General features: G+C 38.9%; 1 protein-coding gene across 2 annotated transcripts in view; it reads right to left on the reverse strand.

Annotated features, from left to right (window-relative positions):
• Positions 1–1665: 1665 nt before the first annotated feature.
• LOC110060766 (uncharacterized) overlaps positions 1666–12739 on the reverse strand; it is a 12005-nt gene continuing 931 nt past the window's right edge. The window contains exons 2-12 of one of the 2 annotated variants that reach the window (XM_089284301.1): positions 11310–12371; positions 9755–9841; positions 8829–8907; positions 7935–7981; positions 7150–7258; positions 6690–6746; positions 6363–6448; positions 5847–5954; positions 5002–5045; positions 3908–4020; positions 1666–2389 (exon numbers count right to left, since the gene is read on the reverse strand). In XM_089284301.1, the coding sequence (XP_089140427.1) occupies positions 2319–2389; positions 3908–4020; positions 5002–5045; positions 5847–5954; positions 6363–6448; positions 6690–6746; positions 7150–7258; positions 7935–7981; positions 8829–8907; positions 9755–9841; positions 11310–12371 (1863 nt within the window). In that variant the 3' untranslated portion in view covers positions 1666–2318. The remainder of the gene's footprint in view (positions 2390–3907; positions 4021–5001; positions 5046–5846; positions 5955–6362; positions 6449–6689; positions 6747–7149; positions 7259–7934; positions 7982–8828; positions 8908–9754; positions 9842–11309; positions 12372–12739) is intronic. The other variant, XM_089284302.1, reaches the window with a different exon arrangement.

Consider the following 12739-nt stretch of genomic DNA (forward strand, 5'->3'; position numbering starts at 1 on the left):
TTAACGCTGACACTAAACTGCTTGTCTTGTGTAGATTGAGATTACTCAAACTCAAAACAGAAAGACAAACAGTATAAACAGAAAACCACACCAGAAAGTTACAATTTGAGCTCAAAACTCTCGCTAATCCTGCGTTAGCTTAATGGGGCCTTGAAAAACCCGGCCAAGGACTGTTCGTGCTTCCTAGTCGGCGGCTTATGCCAAAAAAGATCTGGGAACGAGAATTAACCGACGCATGGTTTAGCCCTGATGATGACGTGATCGAAGCGAGGCCCCATCCTGCTCAAAAACTACCATGGACAAAATCGCACGCTCGATTACCAGCCGAGAAAGGAGCCCAAGCCCCTCCCCCGTAGGGGAGGAGCGTAGATCGGACTCGAGAGAGCGGCGGAAATCCAGTCTAAAAAAATCGGCGCCAAACTTCGATTGATCTAGCATACAATAAGCTCTTCGCTTCATGTGATGTAACAATAGCCTTTCCAAGCTTTGTGTCCAAGAATCGAAATAGTTGATGATGCTCATTGACTTCATAGCAGTTGAACACTTTCCCGTATCAAAGAGTACGGGAATGAAATTAATTTTGAATTCGTTTTAAAACCGTAGAACCTGATGCTGATGCGGGAATTCGTTGATGGCGTCATTGTTTACATCTTAGTTAAATAGCCAACCATTTATAGACAAAAAGTGACTCCAAACATTTAAATAGCTGGTGAAATCAAGTAATTGCCGAGATTTTCCTCTCTCCTCCGCAGAGGCTGGAAGGTTTTTCTCGGGAGAGGAGAATCCGCTGAGTGATGTGAGTGCAGGCGCAATGTCACTGTGAACGGAGGAAAGCATGGGATCAATCCGTTCCACTTTGCGCCTGCACTCACCTCGCACAGCGGACTTCCTGTAACGAACATTTGAACCCCCGCGGAAGTGATGAGTTTTTCAGCATTTTGAGTGTTACACTGGAGGGTACTGGCTTCCAAAAACCGCAAAATATTTGGGTGGCGAAAGCGCTGAGCCCATATAGTCTTCGCCAAAGTTTTCAGATCTATTTACAGTGGAACCTCTATTAAACGAAGTCCTTGGTATAACGAACAATATTCTCTGCCCCAGTAATATTATGGAAAAAACCCCTCATATCCTGATATATTGATACCTCGTTAAAGTGAGCATATTTTGCCAGTCCCGTGGCCCTTCGTTATATCTAGATTCCACTGTAATACTTCAGGCTTAATTCCTTGGGACAGTTAATCATGCATGCCCATTCTATTTGTAAAGCTGATGTTTTCTGGCTTGATCAGAAATTTAAGTGCCTATGGTAACTTGGCAAATATTCTAAACATTTTTTCCTTTGTGGTATGAATTCGGAAAGTAAGAAAACACACCTTGATCAAAGCAAAAGGGTCAGGTTAGCAGCTCTCGTAAGGTCTCACATGAATGGCTTGGTACTCTTTGAGAGGACAACAGCACAATAACAGCTGCTACATCATGACCAAGCAAAAGAATTACAAGCTTACGATAGCTGCTACACTTCCTTAGCAAAACCCAGCAACAATCAATAGATTTTGTATAACAGTAATTGACAAATGAAATGAACCCATTAGAACGGATGGCGAAGGATGGCCTTGGATGGAATAGGATTGCAACTTATCTTCCAGAAACTGGACAGAAAACTACTTCCAAATGAAGTGTAAACCTTTATTCCCAAAGGTTCATTTGCGATATTACAAAGCAATTAGGTACACTGTCAGTGGGATCTCCACTTTAACAGACATTACAGGGATCATACATATTCATATTCTCAACACCTTTCTGCTGGAAAAGCTGTTAATATTGTATGGCGAATTTTCAACGATGCTGATCACTGACCTCTTTTGCATGGATCGTATCTTTTCGTTCGGCGCCGAACAAGTACCGAAGACTTACCGATTTTTAAGCACCCAGTCGGAAGACTACACGGACATGCTCGAACAAACAGTTAGAGAGTTGGTATGCACGTCCGCGTGTCGTCATAGCAACACGCCACTGTTACTTAGCAACTAATTCATGACAACTATGTAACAGAATTTTTTCCTTGAGACCGTACAGTATCACTAACCCCTCAGAAACATCAACTTTACATTACTTTCAATACCTTCCATCGAACAAGTATGACTTCTAAAATCGAGGCTCCTACAATTATATTTTCTTAATTAACTTTCATTCGTTCAGAAATTTGCGATTGTCGAAGGAACAAGAGATATTTTCGACGGCAATCTTTGGTCATTTTGTTTCACATGCCAACACTAGATACTGCTGTGTTTTCATGTAACAGTTCTATTTTTCTTTTACTATACAAGAAGAGCTTCGTCAAGAAAGTCATCGTCATCGTCTAGTCCTTCTAAAAGATCCTCGAAGCAGTCTGAAAAAAGAAAACAAAAAAGTGAGTAGGAAAATCTTTCTGTCTCTGCGATCAGGACGCGATGCAAACAACTTAACAAATTTGATCAAATTTGCTATTTCCTGGCCTTGTTGTCCAGCCAGAAGAGTAACTCGACCGTACAGTCGAACCTCTCAACAAGGGTCACCTTGGGGACAGAGTTTACTGGCTATTATGGGGAGGTGGCTATTGTTGAGGTTAAAATGAGAGCAAATCTCTCAACTGCGATGAAAATATGTGGCCGCTGTAGAGAAGTGGCCGTTATGGGGAGGTGGCCATTTGTAGAGGTTCGGCTGTAATTCCAGAGATCTCGAGGTTTCAATTGTGTTCAGCGGCAAAGATTTTTCTGTACCTCACGCGGTTTCTTTTTCTTACTACAACCCTAGTACTCAGTGTAGGATTCCACGTGCGAATTTTTATTTCAGCTTGCCATTTATGTATGCAAATTAGGACTATTTAAAGGCTACGGTTTCCTAGTGCGCCAATCTTTTCAACGTTTTTTCTAGCTTCAAGTCAATATTAGTGCGGAATCTATACTCTACCTAGCTTCACCGTCATCGCTACAGTCAGGAAACATTTGTAAGTCTTTATATTCTGTCCTGTATTTTTATTATCGCTCGGCTCTTCTTCACAGGTAGTTTTATTTATTTTTCTAGTCGAACCTTGCTCCATCACTCAAAACTCAACGGGCTCCTCGAGTCTCTTCAACAGAGCGTGAGTTCGAGATCTCTAGACGTAGCGTCAACAAGAACTGTAAGTTACACTAAGTAGCCAAAACGTGTAAGGACATTTTTCAAACTTTTTCTGGGTGTAAATTAAATTTTACAATAAGTGTAGCGATTCTCGCGCACTCATTGGCCAATTTTCATTGTCAATAAACGGACAGACACATGAATTCATAACTTATGCGATGCGCCAACGAGCGAGAGCGGACAATTTGACAAATTGTTATTGTAAAAAACAAATTGACGTCAGTTTTTTCATGCGTCTGTCCTATTATTGACAATGACTTTCGTCATAACATTGTCAAAGTAGTCCGGCGGATCCACTCGGCTATTTTGATATTGTTAAGATGTAATAGTCCAGTTTCGAGTTCGCCATGACCGCTGATTAAAAGCACTGAGAACGCATTTGCACAGGGTCAGCCTCGATCTAAAGTAAAATATTCACAAATTCCAGCGAGAAGATGACCTGTTTACAGCTCTGTGTATTGTTTAATTTTCAAATTTGTGGCACCTTCCCGCCGGTATTTGTGAATATTTTTTTTAGGTGGAGGCTAACCCTGTGCAAATGCGTTCTCAATACTTTTATTCAATGGTAACGGCGAACTCGAAACTGGACTACCGTATTCATGATCAATAACAGGACGGACGCATGAAAAACTGACGTCAATTTGTTAAATGGAAAGGGAAATATTAGCTACACGAGGTTTTCAAACCCGGCCGTTAAAGATTTGATCTGCACTTCGGTAAGGCATGCAATGATTCGCATATGATTCACCTTTCTCGATCCATTCCTTTTCTTTTTCAGTGACACTTGTTCTTTCATCAGTGGTGTTTGTCTCTTGATAACAGTCCGCCTGTTCACTGATAACCTCCTCTTCAATGACCACTCTGATAAAAGAATACAAAACCAAACAGTCACACAAAAGGTTTCTTTTCACAAAAATTAACAGCAAAGTCTTACAGCGAATCGTATCTTAGGCCCCGACTACACAAACCTGCGAACGCTGACGTATTTCCGGCGCACAGCCGGAAATACGTCTGCATGCGTTCGCAAGCTACGACTACACTGATTGGTTTCGTACGAAAACGAATACATTTTGATGCGTTGTCGCCTATTTTCCGTACTAAAACGACCGAAAACGTTGATGAAAACGGAGGCTTTCGAAAACGTTTCCAAATGCAGAGCCTTTTGAAAACGGATCGTTTGGAAAACGCTCCGTTTTTAGTGAGGATAGGTAAAAACGGAGGCTTTCGTAAACGGTTTCAAAAGTAGAGCCTTTTGAAAACGCATCGTTTTGAAAACGCTCTGTTTTTAGTGAGGATAGGTAAAAACGGAGGCTTTCGTAAACGATTTCAAAAGTAGAGCCTTTTGAAAACGCATCGTTCTGAAAACGCTCCGTTTTTAGTGAGGCCAGGTGAAAACGGAGGCTTTTGAAAACGGTGCCGAAAAAAGCGTCATTTCCTATCGCTTCCATCAGCGTTTTAGGTCGTTTAGTGTGGACGACAGGCAAAAACTTGTCAAAAAGTATTCGTTTTCATACGAAAACGGATTAGTGGACAGATGAAAACAAAACGAAAACGCCAGTGTGGCCGAAAATATTTTGCTTCGGTTTCGTTGAAACGAAAACGGATACTTAAAAACGCATTAGTGTGGTCGGAGCCTTTCATGTCAATAGATCACTTTTGACAACTCTGATTGACAAACTTTTGTTGGCTTTCCATCTTTGGCAACCAATCAAAAAAGCCAACACACGCACACTCTCAGCAGTCCAGACAAATTTAACTCTTGGTTGGCTGTGGAATGAAAAATCTTTCCATTGTTTGTTTGTTTGTTTTTTTTTTTTACTATTAATACACATACAAACTTACCTCTGTTCTTTTTCCTTATTGTCTGCTTGAGTACACTGAGATGCCTAGAAGAGAAGGAATACTTATCATTTGTACAACAGGGAGAGAAATCACTTCATCATATCTCTCAGTTACTACGCGCGCTGCGATTGGTCATTTTATAGAGACGTACTCCACTGTACAGCCCGCCAAAATTCCTCGTGATGTATCGCCAAGTTTTCGTAACGGTCATGGCAAATAAACGTGTGAAACGTCTCATTTTCTTAAAATTTAGACGACGCGCATAAAGCGTCCTAACAACTTACAACCGTAACAACAATTTCGAACCAGTCCTTTTTTCTTTTTACCTACGTCAGTCATTTGAAGCTGTTCCGCGTGACTTGAAATGGTTTCCCGAATCCGTCAAACACACAGTTGGAATGTGCTAAACATCGAACTAACCTCGTCTTCTCGGTCCATACTGTAAGTTATAGATCCTGTTTTTTTCTCTCCCTCGAATTATGGCACGAAAAAAACTCAGTACGTAACTTGTACATGTAGTATGGACTTCGAACTCAATTGAGGGTATAGTTTTTGTTCTGACAGGTTAAATCTTTGTGGAAAGACATGATCTCATTGAGTTGAAACAAAATGAGAAAGATTTTGACTATAGTTCGTGACACAAATTACTTTGGAAACACTTGATTCACCTCCCATTATTCTTTAATAAGCTCTTCACCCTCCGCATGATCAAGATTAATGCCCAGTTCCCTTTGCACAATCTACCTCGATCAGCTGCTTTATTCTTCAAACTTGCGCAGAAGAATTTGTCCCAAAAAGGTTGAGAGAATATAAGGATTGATCAGAGTCTTGCCCTTTCTACTCACCAGAGTCTGGCTGCTCGTGAACTGAGGGTCGGGAGGGTAAATCTGCAGAATGTTGCCAGGTGTGATGTTGAGGTAATACTTCCTTGGCGCTGGACTGAAAACCGACACCTATAACAAAGAAATTACACTTTAAGCACATCTCTAATCAGTTAGCTGACTATTCCTTTTCAGGTGAAGGACATGTTACGTACCCCGTGCCAATCTCTCAACTGAAAAAATATCAAAAGGGAAATAAGCAATATTATTATTATTATAATAAGGCTTGTGTTTGTAGCTGATAAAACGGGCACTCTGATTGGCTAGTTGTACGGCATTATTCTCCTGCAATGCCCACAGGCCGGTTACGGGCCTGCAAAACCAAAGCAAAAAGCCACATAATAAAAAAATTATTATCCTCAAACGTTCGGTCTTTATGGGAAAATCTCAAACCTTGGCCTTCCCATATTGACCTTGCTGTCGCTCGGTCAATATGGCAAGGTCTCAGTTTGAGATTTTGAGATGAAGAACCATACTCACATGTTTGAGTACCAGACCTGCACCAGGAGCCAGTTCAGTTTGAAAGTCTTCCAGCACTTTCCGATGTAGTGTTCCATGAATTTCACCTGAGAATATTAATAATTGTATTATCGTTAATAAAAATAGGCAATTCATGTAAGCCGAAGAAGTGAGGTGAAAAATATCTCAAGTGACTTTTAGAAAGGTTCAAAAAAGCCACTTCATTGTGAATTCAAAAGAAACCCTACAAACAACAGTCACTGAAATTTTTAAAACAGCAAAAAAAAAATCAAGGTCAAGAATGAAGCTGATAACATTTTTCATGGCACGTTTGAGTGTGCCCATGACCTGCTTTGTGGGTGGCCCAGTAGCCTGATACATATCCTAATGGCTTGAGTTTGAGCCCTGTTGAGAATAACCAACAAGAAAGCCATCTCTCTAAAAACATGAGCAGACCAAATGAAGACATCTGTACTGCATGTACAGACTTGCAGTTGATGCCAAACAGATTCATAGGCTACAATAACATTTTCATCAGGAAAGAAATTGGTTTTCACAGGCAGGCCAAACGTTTTGAACTAAGCTTCTTATTAAGAAAAACTTTCCACCAGATGATCAAACCAGGTGGGCAAAATCAGCTTCAGAGCTGGTCAATTTGCCCTTTGCCTAGCGCTTAATGAAATCTGCAGATGGTGCAATTCAGTTCATCTTGACCATCAGCAGATCAGAAAAAGATTAACTGTTTACTACAATTATTAAGGTGATAGAAGACATCAACATGTACATGGATGGCTGTTACCAATTGTACCTGTTGGATCCTTGAGCAAAACACTAGCATCTGCTTCTGTGAGTGAAAATGCTTTGACCAGTGCACACAGGCAGGGCACTTTACCTTGTTCAAGTCTTTGTTGGATTGCCTGAATGGGACGAAAACACTCACTAATTATGTTTTGAAATAAAATAACAATCCTTATAATCCATCAAATATTTTGCTCGTGCACGATTGGTCTAAATGCATCACGTGACTGAATATTCCCCAGCCAAAACTGGGGAATATCCGAGAATATTTCCTGATTTTCAAAACTGCGCGTGTTGCGAAAAATATTTGAAGGATAATAAACATAGTAGCCTCCATTTGACGTTGAAAATGAACATCATCTGTTCCTCGAAGCTCACAGTTTTCCTCCAGCTCTCGGAAAACTCAGAACAGATAATGTCTGTGGATAAATATCCGAGCCTATTTTTGTGCCAAATGGAGGCTATTGTTTATATAACAAATATTTCAAGGAACTTAAGGTACATGCATGCTTGATGCAACCCTTATGACGCCATCTGGACAGATGTAATGGAGGTGCACGAGTGACATGGATACGACTGATGTTCTTGAATGATACAATTTACCACTCTTGTTCAGGAATCTTTAGAGATCTTTAAAAGATATTGCAAAAATCCTTAAATGAAAGATTTAGAGATTAAGTGGCAAGAGTCAGTATACCTGATTTTTTAAAATTATTTTACTTTATGCAATAAATAGGACTGAACATTTTAAAATACAACTTCATGCAAGTTGAATAGTATAGAATGAAAACATACCTCATTATATACTCTGATGATAGTATATCTCTTTGCAAGTGGAACATCTGTGGTAAGAAGACATACGTCTTATTAGATGTTTTGGTGTGTAGTATCGCTGTATATTTTTACGAGTTGTGCTGTATTTTGATGAGCCCGTAGGGCGAGTCAAAATACAAACAACAAGTAAAAATATACAGCGATACTACACACCAAAACATCTAATAAGTGATTTATTATCCAAATATTTCTTGTCCCAAAATTCTGACTTGCAGAGTTCTGTAACCTTTCACATGGCCAGGAGGAATGAGACAAGTACAAAAATCATGTGATATTTGTGCTTGTTTCGTGCGTTATTTGTACTCTATGAAGCAGAGTTGGATAATAAAAGAAAGTCATTGTTACAGTAGATGGGTGCTATTACAAGTATTAACTTTACTGATGAATGTTTTCCCATTTGATATTGATTTTGTATTTTTCTTCTATATAATTTGTACCCACATTAGGTCACAGCTGGATAAATAAAGATCACATCATATCACATCATTGCTTGTCATAATCACATCACATCCACACACTGTTCCATTCAACAGCATACCGACTTACTTGTACGGATAGATAGAAAGACTCCAAGTCGCTTCATGCTACATAAAACAGAGATAAGCACTGGCCTGATGGGCCTCTTGGTTCTTACACCTGTATGCAGACTGAACCTTAAATTTATCTTACTAATATTGTACTTAACTATGAAAGCTCCCATCATACAGTACACTTCAGAGGGTACCACTAAAACATGAAGATCCATTGCAGATTTGCAAAGGCAAGACCTCGACATTACACAACTCTGAACACACAGTTCTAAACTTGTGATTGTATTAATAATATATTTGTGTACCAAATATTTGTACCACTTACTCTTTAAGAAGTCCTGATGCATGTATATCCATGGATCTCGATTGAAATCATCATCTTCTGAGGTGTTTGACTGAGAAACCTTTGATGAATGAATAATATTGTGTATCAATTCTCAGAAACAGCTTAACAGAGAGATTCCATGTTGCTCTGTGTCTGTTCAGTAATAGATCACAGTTGAGGTAAAAAATGTGGTAAGAACAAAGAAAAGGCTCTTGAACAGTTAGGCAAGCTTGTCACTGATATTCTTATTGCGATCTACATATTACTGAACATGGGCACGGCAACATGAAATTTATCTGTTTTATATAATAAGGAAACAGAAGAGGAATGTTAATGACAACATTTATACATCTGTCCTCCAATAGCAGGTTTTCACATGACGTCACTAAAATTCAAACTACAAAACTATTGATCTCCCTGAGATTTCACTTTAATGACTTATAAGAGCGGCTAAAAACTACTATTCATACAAATTTTCGCGCCGAATGGGTTCTTGGTTTTGTGATACACTACGCTTGAATTTCTAAGCTTTTGCATGACGCGGCATTTACATGACGGCCTAGAGAGTTGTAATGATGGTTAAAAAAGTGACTTATTTCGGGGAACTTGGCTATCTGAACACTTCATGTCTTAGAAAAAGTATTATTTTAATTTTTTTTAGAGTTTCTCGAGGGATAAATTCATGCTTTTGACATAATACAAAAATATTTTGTTTTTCGTTTACAGAATATAATTTTAAAAAAGTAATTTCTCTCTGCTTGTGTAATCTACCGCCATATGGTTACAAAAACAAAGCTTTTAATACAGAAATTCTTATTGTTTTCTGATTGTCCATGTATATCTTTTGTACACTTTCAAAAAGACCAATTATAGTGCTACACATGAACAAGCACACGCTGCACACATGTTACATAATTTTAACTTACATGTACTTTGTTCAGTACTGGAGATTTTTTTCTCATGGACGGAAGTGGAGATACTAAAGATGTATCATCAAGCTTTTGACCAGGACTCTATAACCAAGAGTAAAAAATATGTTCTTCAGCCCTATTGATTTGGAAACATTCTTAATCTTAAAATGTGTGTAATAAAATTTATTGCCGTGATATGGTGTCACTGGAGAAACCAGAGCACTCATCTATACTGGCACTTAATTATGCGTACATTACATAGTAAATGGTTTGAACTCAGGAGTATCACTAGATAGTATTGTGTGATCGTCTGGCTGAGGCTAGTTCAGAAAAGAACTGTTGTTGGTGACTGATGTTTTGACAACCTGAGTGGATGTCGTCTCAGAGTCAAGTGAATAGTGTTAGTCAATCAATGATGTTATAAGTCTTGTCTATTGAAAGTGATTGGTCAGTTTAGCTGTGATGGTAATGACTGAAAGACTTGTGTAAATTTTGTCAGCAGTTATTAGTCAGTCCTAGTTAATCTTATCCATCTATAGTAAGTCAAATTAAGTCAGTCTGTTTGAGGTCTGTTTGTTGGTTTTGTTTATGTCCTGAACTTAGAACAAATGCCTCTTTAGTTAACAGATGTCAACAACTACCAGCACCTTACAAACTTCTTATTCAAGACATAAACGAAACTGATAAAAATGGACCTCAAAAAGACTGAGTTAATTTAATTCTATACCGAATTAATTTATTCTAGTATATAGCCACTACAGCCACTAGGTGAGGTGCGCGACCATTGTAAGTTGTAGATTGCCTCTGCAGTTTGTGGATACCCATTGTTAATCCTGGGAGGAACAAGGCACTATGAAAGCAACAAGTTGTACTCAAGAACATAACACAAAGGGCCTGACAACCTTGCAAAGTAAAGTCCATTACCCAGACCATATTGAAATCATTCATCCCACTTAAATATCTTACATCATAGCAGAGCTTGATGTTGCGACCACTGGTGGTCACCAATGTGACTAAATTTTTTTCACTGGCGACTAACTTTCCACGCTTTTCACTGAAATACTTTTGCTGAGACTTTTTAAAACATCCTTGCAGATCGCTTCCCTGAACTCAGTAATTGCAAAATATTTTACAATAATTATTGGATGAGGTTGAGCAGAATAGCGGGGTTTGTCAGTTGTGTGCAGATTCTTTAAGAAGCCTTTAAATCACTCTCTTGCAGTTCAGGGAAGCGATCTGTCGTTTTTCACACAAGAGCTTGGGTATGATTATGCATGAGCAGAATATTAATTTTACAACAAAACACATTTTGACAGTATTGCACATGAGAAAACCATTATTTGTAGGCAGCTATTTGCAAGTCATGTGGTGGCCTTTTAACCGATGAAAAGGAAGGGGAAAAAAGCATTGAATGACAGGGTGATTTGTTAGTGGCTTGCGGATCAATATTATTTGCCTCAGCCTTCATCCTCGGCAAATAACTGATCCACTTGCCACTGATAACAGCAATATTTTGTTCAAGTTGGTCCAATAACTGTTAATTATTTACATACATGAATATTATACACACCAGTTTTGGCAGAAGACCAGCAGGTCCAGGAAATTTCCTAGATGTTGGAGTTTTGCTAACAGATGGAGTTCTTGAATGGCTTCTGTTTACAACAGGAGTGACAGCTTGGTGACCCTGTGGAGTGTTTGAACCAGTATGCCCACTCTGCTTGGACATTACAGGGGTTTCAGAAGCTTTAGTTTCATTCAGATTGCCATGAAAAGTGTTGGCAGAATGTCTTTCTGTTTGATTGCAAAAGGAAGAACTTGTTTTGCTTATAGGTAGAGGAGAATCTTTTGCTTCACCATTTAACAATGGTGTATATCTCAAAGACCCTTTTTGCTGCCAGACTGGACTCATTGTCTTTGTATCTGTAGCTTTTGAATTATGGAAAGATCTAAAACCAGTAGAAATATTTGGACTGTGGAGTAGTGAAAGTTCTTTCTTGGATAGAAAGTTTGATGTTGAATTAGATGGCAAAAGAACTTTGTTTGAAGGATCCAGTCTTTTATTAGATTCAAGTGAATCTCCAGGTTTTAAGTTGCACTTTGAAAATTCCTGTAACTGTGAATCTCTGCTTGATACTTTCCTCTGAAATGGTGAGGAATTGCACGTTGGATAAATTTTGTCTGATGAGTGCACCACTGTGGTACTTTCTGCAGTCTTGATTGATGGTGTGGAAGATGATCGTAACAAACTGGCCCTATTTCTGGACGAAGGTTTAGGTGATGAATTATTATCAAATGCAAATCTTTTAGCCAGAGGGGCAGGAAATCCATTAGCTGAAGAAGTTGTGTTGTTCCTTTGCAGGATAGTTGTACTTGCAAATGAAAAACTTCTGTGCATTTGCTCTGTGGAAGATCTTTTCTGTTCATTAACCCCGCCACTAGTGTTTATGTTGCCAAGTGATTGAAATGGCCTTCTTGAATAATGACTGTTAAATTTCTCTACTTCTTTTGCTCTCAAGAGTTGTGTTTGGGAGCTATCTGTAGAACTGCCTTGTTGTAAAACTGAATTCGTCTGAGAATTATCGGTGGTGCACTGAACTGAACTCCCTGGGACACAAGCTGCCAATAAGCAATCCTAAAAGTAACAATCACACGCTAGATTTAAACATGCTTACATGTACATGTCATTATCATCGTCATGATCATCATCAGTCTGTTACATGCCAAGTGACGCACAGCGCATCAACACGCTTTCTCCAATCCTGTGGGTCCTTTGGAAGCCTTGAGATTTGCTCTCTGGAGACAGGAGTTTAAATAGCTGAGTGATTTTATGCAAACACAGTTAAAAAGTTCCTTTAGCCTATTCACAATATTCAGCACTAACAAACATAAGCTGTTTTTACGTGAAAGATTTGTAGCTTCTTCAGATCACGCAAAACTTTCACGCTTCCTGTCTCCATAAATTACATGTAAATGCTGAAAGTACAGTATAAACCATCATTG

The sequence above is a fragment of the Orbicella faveolata genome, unplaced genomic scaffold (assembly GCF_042242905.1).
Source record: "Orbicella faveolata isolate gen_17 unplaced genomic scaffold, um_ofav_v1 contig_13, whole genome shotgun sequence".
Lineage (NCBI taxonomy): Eukaryota > Metazoa > Cnidaria > Anthozoa > Scleractinia > Merulinidae > Orbicella > Orbicella faveolata.